Source organism: Malaclemys terrapin, chromosome 4, assembly GCF_027887155.1.
Source record: "Malaclemys terrapin pileata isolate rMalTer1 chromosome 4, rMalTer1.hap1, whole genome shotgun sequence".
NCBI classification, from domain to species: domain Eukaryota; kingdom Metazoa; phylum Chordata; order Testudines; family Emydidae; genus Malaclemys; species Malaclemys terrapin.
In genome coordinates this window covers 78,396,039-78,409,653 of record NC_071508.1, presented here as the reverse complement: position 1 = coordinate 78,409,653, position 13,615 = coordinate 78,396,039, and the positions used below count along the sequence as shown (strand labels likewise).

Genomic DNA, 13,615 nt, shown 5'->3' with positions numbered 1-13,615 from the left:
TTCCACGGCCCGGGCAGAGCCGTTCGCCCCCAGCCCCGCCGCGACCGGCTACCTCGCCCCAACCCCCTCCCCAGCAGCTCCTGGGTTTTACTGACACCCTCCCCCCGCCTCAGTTGTTATCTGCTCGGCGCTGCCGCCCGCCAGGTGCTGAGGGAGGTGGGACCAGGCACAACCTGGGGTGGACAAGGCTGCAGGGAGGGGCCGGGTAACCGCGCCGGGATCACACAGCCGCAGCGGACGCCGCTCTAGCTGATTTCCTGTCGGGGTGCGCCCTGCACACGGGGCTGGGGGCCCGAGCGAGGCGGGGAGGGGGGCGCCGCACTGGCGTGCCACACCCACAGCCCCGGCCGGGCTTTACAGGTTCGGGGAGCGCCGCTGCTGCCAGCGAACCGAGCCCCCGTCCCCTAAACTGCTTTTAGCTCCGGTCTACAGAACCGGCCTCGCCCGCTCCACGGCCGTGGCGTCCGACAAGGGCAGGATCGCAGAGGTCACTTTCCTCTGGCCTTCACCAAGCACCTTATTAGAACAGGGAAATACCGTTATCCCTAAAGCTACTCTGCCTCTGGAGCGTTGTTGGCATCTAGGCGCGTCTCCAGCACGCCTGTTTTTCTACTACAGCTTCAAAGACTCTCCCCCCGCGGTGGATCTGTGGGGAATGTGTGTGCCACCAGTGGTGGCAGGTTTGTATAATTTTTGGTGTGCCCAGAACAGGTCCAAGTCCCACCTTCCCCCCGACACATACACACACCCCTGCCTAAGGCTCTGGGAGGGAGTTTGGGTGCAGAGTGTGGGCTCTGGGTTGGGGCAGGAGGTTGAGGTGTGGGAGAGGGTGAGGCACTTACCTTGGGCGGCTCCCGAAAGCGACCTGCGCACCCTTACCATGTCTCCTAGGTGGGGGGGCCAGGGGGTCTCTGCACGCTGCAGCCCGCAGGTGCTACCCCCGCAGCTCCCATTGGTTGCAGTTCCCGACCAATGGGAGCTGCGGAGTCAGCACTCGGGCAGCGCACAGAGACACCCCCTCCCACCCGGGCTGTTCTGGCCACTTCTGGGAGTGGCAGAGTGAGGCTGGGCAGGAAGCCATCTCAGCCCTGCTGCGCTGCCGGTGGTGGCAGTAGTGGCCGGGGGCCTCCGGCCCCTTTTAAATCACCTGGAGTGGTAGGTGGGGCCAAGAGACGCTCTGGGGGAAGTGCACGGGGGCAGCAGGCGGGGCCAAGGGAGAGACCCGGCACCGAACATTGGTGGGACTGGGTCCCGAATATTCCTGGAGCACAGGCACCAAGGACCCATATAACCCGCCACCCCTGTGTGCCATAGGTGCCAGAGCCGCATTTTTGGCTGCAATTAATGAGATCAAAATTTCCTGAGTCTTTTTTGCTTTACTCAAACACAGGATAGTCAGTTTGTTGGGCAGGAGAAATAGTCCCTGGAACAACTGCGGTGATTAAAGGTGGAGAGCAGATGTAAGAACTTTTTACTTCTACAATCACCAATTCAAATCCCTCATGATTCCAGATAAAGATCATTTCAAAATAGACACTAGGCACAGATCTGAAGTCTGAGAGATCTGCCTCTCCTCATTAAAGATGAAGATGGCAGCTAGAAGCAGCATTGTGGAATGTAATAAACTGTACTTTGGCCACCCTCTAGCACATCCAGTTGTAAATTTCCAGTCTAAATTTGAGCTCTCAGGGTGTGAGAAAGGTCCTGTCATTTACTGTCTGTGAAGCAGCACACGCACTTATAGTACTGTAATCTATTAAATAATAAACCAATGCATGCATGTGCTCTGTCACATCACAGTGCTTATCCATTAGTTTCCATAATGTTAATCACACAAAAAGTTGGTGCTTTTCATTTTAAAGAGAGGTTTCAGAGTAGCAGCCATGTTAGTCTGTATCCGCAAAAAGAACAGGAGTACTTGTGGCACCTTAGAGACTAACAAATTTATTAGAGCATAAGCTTTCGTGGACTACAGCCCACTTCTTCGGATGCATATAGAATGGAACATATATTGAGGAGATATATATACACACATACAGAGAGCATAAACAGGTGGGAGTTGTCTTACCAACTCTGAGAGGCCAATTAATTAAGAGAAAAAAAACTTTTGAAGTGATAATCAAGCTAGCCCAGTACAGACAGTTTGATAAGAAGTGTGAGAATACTTACAAGGGGAGATAGATTCAATGTTTGTAATGGCTCAGCCGTTCCCAGTCCTTACTCAAACCGGAGTTGATTGATATGCAAACTAGACACAATTTCAGCTCAGCAGTCTCTCCTTGGAGTCTGTTTTTGAAGTTTTTCTGTTGTAATATAGCCACCCACAGGTCTGTCACTGAATGACTAGACAGGTTAAAGTGTTATACCTGTTTGGTCATTCAGTGACAGACCTGTGGGTGGCTATATTACAACAGAAAAACTTCAAAAACAGACTCCAACAAGAGACTGCTGAGCTGGAATTGACCTGTCTGGTCATTCAGTGACAGACCTGCGAGTGGTCTGGGCACAAGAATTCCTAAAATCTTAGCTCTACTACTGACTCCTTCTGTGGACTTGAGTAAGTTTTAGCCTCTCTCTGACTCAGTTTCCCAATCTTCAAAATGGGGACAAAAATCCTGACTCTCTTTCTCTCTAAACAACCCTAATGATTCCTTTCCAAACAGCAGCATCCATCCTTTTAACTAGAACAATTTTGTACCACTTTGCAAAGCAGACACTTGTGGGTGGTCCCTTAAGAAAGGCTTTCCTGTACACACTTGGGCTCCTTAGAGTCCTACCAAATATAACAACTACCAAACTATTGCAAATTAAGAATGTGAAAGACATAACAACCTTGGCTGTGTCCTGTCAGCATAGACCAAGTTCATTAAGGTGTCAAAGGATCTTCTGACATTTCCACAGCTGCTTTTCCATTTCCCTCATATCCACCTCTAGGATCAGAGGTGACCTGTGCCTGCCCATGCGGGGGAGAGGGGCGGAGTGAGGGCAGCCGGCTTCAGCATTGTTACTGAGCATGCTCAGTACAAACGAAGCAGCAACTCTCTCTCCCCCCCCCCCCACCTCTCCATACGTGTCCCCTCTGTCTAGGACTGGGAAACAGTTTACCCTAAAATCCAAAAGCACGATTACCACCAACAAAAACTACCTTAACTGTGATTAGCCAAAGGTGAGCATGAGCTTTCACTTGTGGATCTAAAATTTCCAAAACTTTGGGAATATCTAGACCAGTGATCCCCAAAATGTGGGGCACGAACCCCTAGGAGTGCGGGGATGAACTTCTGCGGGGGGAAGGTGCAACGGCCCCAGTTCTACTCCTGGTCCCTGGCTGCAGCCCCTGTTCCCAGATGCGGCTCGTCCACCAGCCCAGTCCCCACTCTGGGCCCCCACTTCTCAGCCCCGCCACAAGTCTGCTCCAGGCCTGGGGAGAAGAAGGGGAGAGAGCCACTGACATTCTATTACTGGTAAGGGGGGGCATGAGGGGAAAAGTTGGGGAACACTGATTTAGACTCAGGGGTTATGTTTTGTTCTCTAGTTATCACTGCTGATAAAAGCAAGACACTGACCCAGTTCACCATTACCCTGCACCTTGCTTGGTCATTTACACCAGTGCAAGTGATAAACACAATCAGTCTGATTTGTTAGCATTTTAAACTGACTTTGCACTTTGTGTACATGACTACGCAAGGGACAGGGAAATAGTGAATTGCGCCCATCGTGACATGCACGTAGCGTCAGGGTCTGTGGAAGGGATGCAGGAAGTTTCGGTCAATGTGATGTTTAGGAACCAGAGGCCAATGAGCAGGTCCAAAGTCAGGAGCCAGGTGTCAGCTGAAAGTCAGAGCCAGGATCAGCAGGAAACAAAGCAGTCAGAAAACAGGGCAATGGGACTAGAACAAGGTTGAGGGCACAGGGAACCTGGAACAGGACAGATCTGAAGTCAGAAACCAGGGATGAGGCCAGGAATCAGGTAGAAGGGTCTGCTGCAGCAGCATGCCAGGATCCACCTTTTTGGACAGACAACTTCCTGTGTTTGTTTCTGGCTTAAATAGTATACTGAACCCAATCAGCATCTCCAGATAGGGTTGTCAGGCATCCGGTTTTCAACTGGAATACCCGGTTTAAAAGGGACCCTGGTGGCTTCGGATAACACCGCCGACCGGGCTGTTAAAAGTCCGATCAGCAGTGCTGTGGGTCTAAGGCCTTGTCTTCACTTACCGGAGGGTCCGGCGGCACGCAATCGATGTTCTGGGATCGATCCCGGAAGTGCTCACAGTCGGCGCCGGTACTCCAGCTCGCCGAGAGGAGTACGCGGCATCGACTGGGGGAGACTTCCTGCCGCGTCTGGACCGCGGTAAGTCCGGACTAAGGTACTTCGAATTCAGCTACGTTATTAACGTAGCTGAATTTGCGTACCTTAGTCCGAAGTGGGGACTTAGTGGGGACCAGGCCTAAGGCAGGCTAGTCCCTACCTCTCCTGGCACTGTGCTGCGCCCCAGAAGTGGCCGTAAGGTCCAGGTCCCAGGCGGGGGGAGGCTCCATGCCTTACCCCCACCCTCAGCACCAGCTCCACACTCCCATTGGCCAGGAACCACGGCCAATGGGAGCTGGGGGCGGTGCCTGCAGGCGACAGCCCTGCGCAGAGCCTCCTGGCCTCCCTGCCTAGGAGCCGGACATGCTGCTGGCCGCTTCCGCGGCGCAGTGTGGAGCCAGGACAGGCAGGGAGCCTGCCTGAGCGCCGCTATGCTGCTGCCCAAGAGCCACCTGAGGTAAGCCCACATCCCAACTCCAAGCCCCAGCCCCCCAAACCCGGAGCCCCCTCCTGCACCCCAAACTGCTCATCCCTGGCCCCACTCCAGAACTTGCACCCCCAGCTGGAACCCTCACCACCACTGCACCCACAACCCCCTACCCCAGCCCAGAGCCCTCTCCCACACTCTGAACCCCTCATCCCCAGCTCCACCCCAGAGCCCATACTCCCCTCTGTACCCCAACCCCCTTCCTCAACCCGGAGCCCTCTCCTGCATCCCAAGCCCTTCAGCCCCAGCCCAGAGTCCAGACCCCAACTCCCTGCCCCTGCCAAGAGCCCCCTCCCATACCCTGAACCCCGCACCCCCAGTTCAAGCCCCTGCCCCAGCCCAGGGAAAGTGAGTGAGGGTAGGGGAGAGTGAGCCACGGAGGGAGGGGGAATGTAGTGAGCAGGGGGCGGGGCATCTGGGAAGGGGTGAGGCTAGGGTGTTTGGTTTTGTGTGATTAGGAAGTTGGCAACCCTAGCTCCAGAGTTCCTCCACTCAGGTCCCCGGGGGCAGTACCTTTAGTGGAGCAAAAGGCCTTAGAGCTCCCAATTCTCTAGTTGAGCCATTGGGTGACATGGTGGATGCGGCCATGGGCCCCAGGTTCAGAACCTGCAGATCCTCACACGTAGCAGCACATAGAAATTGGTTTTGGAGCAGGATGTAGGGGTCTGTTGGCAGCCCCTGAAGAGGATCTCAGAGCAGAGCCCCTGCTGAACCATGCCCTGCTTGTGTCCCTAAGAGGTGACCCTGCTGAGCCAGGCAACAGTTGGGGATTCTAGGAATTTACACGCAGTCAGTGTTTAGAAGTCAGTATTGATCATCCCAGCATTCAAAAAGCATGAATGAGGTCCCCAGAGAGAACTGCGATGGTCTTAAAATTAATGAGATTATTTGAAAAATAATAAATGTTGGATTCTTTTTGTCTTCCAGTTTTCAAGCCTTCATGGTGCACTCACTTCACATTTTCAAGCTTTCCTCCACTACTGTGTGAGCAAGAAACTTTATTTTTAAATGAAAGCGAGATTCTTATGCAATCTCTTAATTCCAGCATCTGAAGCTTTCAGAAAAACATCCAAGATTGTGAAACACGCAACAAAATTAGGAGTGGTGGTCACACTAGAAAGCTCTGAGCCAATCTGATATGGAGTTAAGCCTGAAAAATAAAGGTGTGATGCACTAAGATAAAATGAGCGATAAGGGCTGTTGTGCTGACAAGGTGCAAGAACACTGGAATTTTTGTGCAGATTTGCATAGTGCAAGTTACCTAGGTTTTCTTGTTTTGTTTGGTGGTATGCTCTGCAGAAATGGGTTTGTGCATGCAATTTTTTTTTTTTTTTTTTTTTTTTTTAAACTAAGATGTATTTACAAGGCAGGTACTAGGAAGAGGCCATTTGGCTCACATTAACCCACTCTGACAAGACTTTGGCAAAGTACTCCAATACATTAATTTACTTTGGACAGCTGTGCTTCTTGAGTGATTGATGGTCTTGGGCCTCTGCCACATTACATGCAACTTGTCATGGGATGTAGTGTGTTGTTAGCTGATCACCCCTGTTGTAAGATCGAAGTTGGAACAATAAGAGAGAAAAGTTCAGAAGAGGTTTAGGTTTGAACACGAAGTGCACTTTCTGGGTTTCATTTTTATTGCAGTAGTTCTGGACTAATTCAGTTGACGCTAGCTTATCAAAAATCTCACGGCATTTCCTATCATGCAGTAAACTCAAAAGTACAAAACAAGCAGTACTATCCATAGGGAAGCGGTTCTCAAACTGTGGGTCAGGACCCCAAAGTGGGTCATGACCCCATTTTAATGGGGTCGCTAAGACTGGCGGTAGACTTGCTGGGGCCCAGGACCGAAGCCTGAACCCCACTGGCTGGGCTCAGGCTACAGGCCCCCTGCCTGGGGCTGAAACCCTTGGACTTTGGCTATGGCCTCCCCTGCCTGGCAGGGCTCCGGCTTCAGCTTTGGCCCCCTACCTGGGGTGGCAGGGCTCAGGCTTCATCCCCCCTCCTGGGGTTGTGTAATAATTTTTGTTGTCAGAAGGGAGTCGTGGTGCAATGAAGTTTGAGAACCCCTGCCATAGGGGATAGTTCCTCTGTTTTCAAAGAGTGCCAGTAGTGAGGTGTCATGTTACTTGGGCCATGTCTACACTACAGGGACCATAGAGCCATAGGTATAGTGCTGTAGCTATGCTGGCCCAACCCCACAGTGTAGACAGGGACTACTCCCACAAAAGGGGTTTTTCTTTTGGTGTGGAAACACCACCTCCCCAAGTGAGGGTAAATAGGTCAATGGAAAAATTCTTCCATTGATCTAGCTATGTCTAGACCAGGAAGTTAGGGCAACATAGCTATGTTGCTCAGGGGTGAAGATTTTTCAAATCCATCAGCATTGTAGGGATGTCAACCTAAGTTTTAAGTGTAGGCCAGGCCTAAGTCGTCCTTACCTTCACAAACTATGCTGCAGATAATTTCCTAGTACACCATGAGGTGTGATCATGAAGAACAGTTCATTACCCTTTGTGACAAAGTTCCTCTATCTTGCTGGGTCCTGCGCTTATTGGCGGATTTTCTTGCCTCAGAGATTCACCATGTGGGTTGGGGAACAGCCCAGAGACCTTCCCCTCTGGAAGAACCCACAGTCCAGGTCAATTGGGAGGTTTGGGGGGAGCCCAGGCCCACCCTCTACTCCAGGTTCCACAGTCCCTGTGGACTGCAGCTGTCTATAGTGCCTCCTGTAACAGCTGCATGACAGCTACAACTCCCCAGGCTACTTCCCCATGGCCTCCTCCAAACACCTTCCTTATTCTCACCACAGGACCTTCCTCCTGGTGTCTGATAACACTTGTGCTCCTCAGTCCTCCAGCAGCACTCCCACTCAGCTCCTTACACCTCTTGCTCCCAGCTCCTCACACTCCCACCACAAACTGAAGTGAGCTCCTTTTAAAACCCAGGTGCCCTGATTAGCCTGCCTTAATTGAGTCTAGCAGCTTCTTAATTGGCTCTAGGTGTTCTAATTAGCCTGCCTGCCTTAACTGGTTCTAGCAGGTTCCTGATTACTCTAGTGCAGCCCCTTCTCTGGTCACTTACGGAACAGAAAACTACTCATCCAGTGACCAGTATATTTGCTCTCTACCAGACTCCTGTACTCCACTGGTCTGGGTCTGTCACACCTTGTAAAATAAATGGAACAAAATCCCTCATGGGAGGCAGTATCCTAGCGTACTCACTAATTTGCAGCATTAATTTCCTCATAATTGTGCCTCAGCCCTGCCCTGGAGAGACTACCTCTATGAATGGGGTTTAGTCTTACTAATTTGTAAAATTTTATTAATAATGAATCTACTGGTCATTAATGTGAATTATCAACAATCTCCCAAATCCCCTACAATAGGGTTACCAGATAGCAACTGTGAAAAAATGGGACAGGGAGTGGGGAGTAATAGGTGCCTATATAAGAAAAAGTCCCCAAAAACGGGACTGCCCCTTTAAAAATGGGACATCCGGTCTGTATAATGGGACATCTGGTCTTACTGTATAGGGTAAGAATTTTTTACCCTATACAGTCCACAGTGGCCGTCCCGGGTGACTCTGCTCTCTGTCAGGACTTTCAAGCTATGACATTAGAAAGAAATTTGAAATAATTTTGAATTAGAGAATAAATATCAATTTGCTGTTGGTGAAAATTGCTGGACTGAAAACCCTGGAAAATAGGCAGTCTTGTTATCCATAGCATACTTACAGTAGCAACTCCTCCCAATATTACCTCACTAATGTGCCTCAGTCTTACCATGGAGAGACCCCCTTTAAGAATAGGTGTCAGTCTCCTTGGCCCATAGAATACCATGTCTTTAGCTGGGACTGCCCATAAGTGAGACAATAGTGATGAGGTTTATGTAATGGAGACCTTTGTCAGCTAAGGACAGGACTGAGATCCTAACTCATTTCACACAGAGTGAGATTTTAAGTGTCTGATGGAAGCACGCTGCAAGATCTTCCATCAGAAGAATGAGATCTGCCTTACAATTAGAGATGGCCCTGCATTGCAAAGAGTGAAGTTGTTCAGAGACTGAGCTTTGGGTTGACCCATTATAGAGAAAGGGGTCCATAGAGCTAGTAATCCACTCCTGAAAAATCTGATCCCAATCTAAACGTCCACAAAATTCAGAGGGGGTTGGTTTAGATTCATCTTCATTTTAAATTAATCCGGAATGAAGGCCTCTCCCTGCAAATGAGTACAACATGTAAGTTTTATTCTTGTGGCACCATTAAAATCTCAGGGGCATTCATCACTTTTAGATGCTTCCTGAGGGGGGTTAAACCAGTTGTGTTCAGGTTTCTTTTGCAGATCCCCAAACATTGTGTTTGCAGAAGCTGCTGTGAGAAGAATTTACCAACAGAGGGCGCAAAATCCCTGCTATATTCCTGCAGGCCCACAAAAAGCCATGGTGCACTTGCAGCCTAATTTGGAGTTTTAGTGGGAACTGACCCAGTGGAACATACCAAAGGGGGAAGCGTGGAGAATAGATTCAAGCATAGAGACCTTGGCAGACTGAAAAACACATCAGGATGGGATTCAAAAGGAGAGTTAATTGCTTGGCCGCCCTGTTTTTCGGGGGCTTAATAGACTGCTCTTCAAAGTTCACTGTGGGACAAGGTCTAACCCGGCATGGTTTAAAAAACAAAATAATTTCACTATTTTTATATTAGGTGGAAAAGGACAATAAACTCTTTTTCAAAATGTCATTTTGCAGGTCAATTCATCAGGTAGAATAGCTCCTTAGGACTCTACAGTGGCGGCTGCGTCAGCCACATATAAGCCCAGAAATGTAGTAACAAAGTCATGACCAACAATAGCTGTTTGTTTGGTGATCTAAGTGAAATGAGTTTAGTGGATCTCAATCTAGTTCCTAGCAGGGCCGGCTCGAGGTTTTTTGCTGCCCCAAGCAAAAACAATTTTGGCTGCCACCCCCCACCCCCCCCCCCGCCAGCCCTGGGCTGTCTCTCCCCCCCGGCCCCAACTGCACCCTCCTGCCACCCCAGCCCTAGGTCACTGGTAACTCGCTCCCAGCGCAGGTCATTCATCAGGAATTTTGGGTGCGCACAGAACACAGAAAGGATTGGTTCCCATATAGGGTGACCAGATGTCCCGATTTTATAGGGACAGTCCCGATTTTTGTGTCTTTTTCTTATATAGCCTCCTATTACCCCCCATCCCCTGTCCCAATTTTTCCACACTTGCTGTCTGGTCACCCTATTCCCATATGGTTACAGAACTGCAGTAAAGTGGAACAATTTTCAGCTTGTGTGACTGGAGGATATCTGGATGCATATTATAAGACTGTCCTACATAAATGAGGAAAAGTTGAGGTGCCTTTATTATTCTTTTGTTCCACTCTTTGTTTCTATGGGGAATTTGCAAATGCAATATCACTGTCTTCCTTTTAAACAAATAAAACCAAAACTAAAAAAAAAAAAAAAAAAAAAAGCAATGGCTGTTGAAAATAGCAATTCCAGTCCTAATAACCACTGGGAAGCATTTCTTGTTCAATTTATTCTACTTTCTCTACAGCATGTTACAGTGGATTGATTTGGGAGAAATGAAGTAACAGCTGCCCAAATTGAGCTTGAGCACTCCTGAATTTTGAGGTGTTCAAACCTGGAAGGCAGGTGCTAGATTCCCTTTCTGAATATTAGCTAAATCTGGAAAGGAAAAGTCAATTTCTGCTTCCATGGCTCAGACGTGTAAATCCTCCTACGTGCCTGGTACTGTATCTAAAGCTGCCCAGATCCAGAGCCTCTCCTCCCTTACTTTTAATTTTAAATTCTAGTGGGATCCACGTACTTCCCTTGCTAGGCTTCAGATAGAGAGGTGCACTGTCCATTTAGTCCACCCAATTCTTTCTTTGGGAGAGAGCCCAGGGCTGGGGCGGCAGGAGGTGCAGGTGGGGGCCAGAGCTGGGGCGGCAGGAGGTGCGGGTGGGGGGGAAGAGCCCAGGGCTGGAGTGGCAGGAGATGCAGGTGGGGGGAGAGCCCAGGGCTGGGACAGCAGGGGGGTGCAGGTGGGGGCCAGAGCTGGGGTGCCAGGTGTGTGGGGGGGAGAAGAGCCCAGGGCTGGGGTGGCAGGAGATGCGGGTGTGGGGAGAGCCCAGGGCTGGAGCGGCAGGAGGTGTGGGTTTGGGGGGGGGGAGAAGAGCCCAGAGCTGGGGCAGCAGGGGGGTGCAGGTGGGGGACAGGGCTGGGGCAGCAGGGGGTGTGGACAGGGGAGAGTCCAGGGCTGGGGCAACATGGGAGTGTGCGGGGAGCCCAGGGCTGGGGTGGGGGGCAGCAAAAAACCTAGAGCTGGCTCTATCCCTACCATTCACAGCAAGCTGCAGCATGAGGTTTTAAGAACAGGAGTACTTGTGGCACCTTAGAGACTAACAAATTTATTAGAGCATAAGCTTTCGTGGACTACAGACTATAGTCTATATGCATCCGAAGAAGTGGGCTGTAGTCCACGAAAGCTTATGCTCTAATAAATTTGTTAGTCTCTAAGGTGCCACAAGTACTCCTGTTCTTTTTGCGGATACAGACTAACACGGCTGCTACTCTGAAACATGAGGTTGTAGTTCCACACTCCTTCCCCCTCCCTTTCCTGTTAATTGCGGCCAACGGAATGCTGGGAAATGTAGTTCTTTCCCTGCTCCAGGGCTGGCTCTATAGGCAGGGAGCTAACCAAGGAACTAGAGCTCCCAGGACCTCCTGTTGGTTCTCAGCTCCCATGCTGGATGCTTGCGCCCCTGCAAATTTGCCGCCCAAGCAACTGCTTGCTTTGCTGGTGCCTAGAGCCGGCCCTGGTTCCTAGCAGTCCAAGTGTTCACATCCTGTCAATTGACACTAATTGGCATCTTTCTGGCCATCTCAGCATAGAGACCAAGAACTGAATAGGTCATGGGGACTGAAATTAGGCACATTGGCCAGAAATGGTGTGGAAGAAGCTTGCTCTGGCCATGTTTGTGCCACATTTATTGCCTAGATAATATCAGCTTCTTGGGCTGTCAATCAACACTTTTTACCAGCACTAAAAAAATAAATAAAAGTCTTAACTTGCATCTGGCCATCTTTCCACCAAAAGAATGGCACTTACAACACTGATACCCCATTCTACCCCAAAAAAACCCAACCCAGCCAAACTCCCCCAAAATAAAACAACAACCTTCACATTAAGCACCCTAAAAACAAACTAAAACAAAATTTAAAAAAATCTAAAAAAATTCAGGGTGTGGATGTTGGTGGCCTGTGATATACAGGAGGTCAGAGTGGTTCTCAACCAGTGATACGCATACCCTTGGGGGTACTCAGAAGTCTTCCAAAGGGTACATCAACTCATGTAGATATTTGCCTAGTTGTACAACAGGCTACATAAAAAGCACTGGCGAAATCAGTACAAACTAAAATTTCATACAATTACTTGTTTATACTGCTCTATATACTATACACTGAAATGTAAGTACAATATTAATATTCCAATTGATTTATTTTATAATTATATGGTAAAAATGAGAAAGTAAGCAATTTTTCAGTACTAGTGGCTGTGACACTTCTGTATTTTTATGTCTGATTTTGTAAGCAAATAGTTTAAGTGATGTGAAACTTGGGGGTACGCAAGACAAATCAGACTCCTGAAAGCGGCACAGTAGTCTGGAAAGGTTGAGAGCCACTGGACTAGATCATCTAGTGGTCCTTGCTGGCCTTAAACTCTTTGACTCTAAAACCACAACCCCTACCCCATGCAAAGTTTTTACCCTGAAAAGGGAGAAGTGCTAGAAGCTCTATGAAGAAACGTAGAGACTTAGCTATTGATTTTATGTAGAAGGTGTGCAGAGACCAGGGTGGATTTGATTTAAATCATGATTTAAATCACTAGTCAGGAAGACTCGATTTAATCACGGATTTCTACAGAAAAGTGCATTCTTGTTGGTTGTTATAACCTTAATCCATATTCTTCACAACTCAGAGATAGATGTAGGTTTCATTTTTAGAAGGTACACACTATCCATTTTTAAGTGATTTATTTTGAAAACTTTTCAGATTAGTTTTACAGCTATATCAGAAAATGAATGATTGTTTGGTTATTTCATTTACCAAAGGTAATTGAAGCAGATGTTTATGAAGTCATTGGGAGGTGAACTATCTCCAATTCAACAGGTTAATCATTAATATTTGGAGGATTTTCTTGCCGTGCTGTATTAGGAGAACATCACCAGACAGACATTTAAATTGTTTTATTTAACTATTATTTCTCACTTATATATATATATTTATTTATTTATTTTAAAACATTTTTGCTGTTAACAAGCATGTTATCTCTGGAGACACAAATCCACAGTTTGAGAACTGCAAAATTAAGCATCTCTGATGGTATCTTCTAGACTGAGCACTGAGTCCCATTGGGTAGATAGAAAGATTAACCTAAATAATCTATACAGAAGCCCCTGAAACCGCATAAGATTGGGTCCTAATCCATGAACTATTGGAACTCATTTACAAAACTTTTCTTAAACATTACATGAATATATTGTCTGATACTATAGAATTAGTATTTATAATCCCTATTCCATGATGAGATATCTTTGAGCTATAATGTACCTTAATTAAAACTATCTTTAGATAGGTTTTTTCCTCAAAAAGCATTTTATCAAAAAAAAAAAAAAATCCGATGTTTTTGATGTTTTTAAAAAAATCATTGATTTTTATCCACCCTGGCAGAGACATTGCAATGAGAAGTAGCAGTATAAAATCCTAAAATAGATAACTTCTCTAGCTCTCAGGGACAAACC

General features: G+C 48.1%; 1 protein-coding gene across 5 annotated transcripts in view; it reads right to left on the bottom strand.

Annotated features, from left to right (window-relative positions):
- The window catches only part of ACCS (1-aminocyclopropane-1-carboxylate synthase homolog (inactive)), a 40,932-nt gene that overhangs the window by 18,071 nt on the left and 9,246 nt on the right, over positions 1-13,615 (bottom strand). The window contains exon 1 of one of the 5 annotated variants that reach the window (XM_054025672.1): positions 2,170-2,267. The exons of 3 other annotated variants lie outside the window; for them this stretch is intronic. Coding sequence is in view for 1 of the 2 variants with exons in the window: in XM_054025669.1 (XP_053881644.1) it covers positions 843-882 (40 nt within the window). In the remaining variant the exon portion in view is untranslated. Of the gene's footprint in view, positions 1-842; positions 898-2,169; positions 2,268-13,615 lie in introns of those variants that run through there. One more of the 5 variants, XM_054025669.1, reaches the window with a different exon arrangement.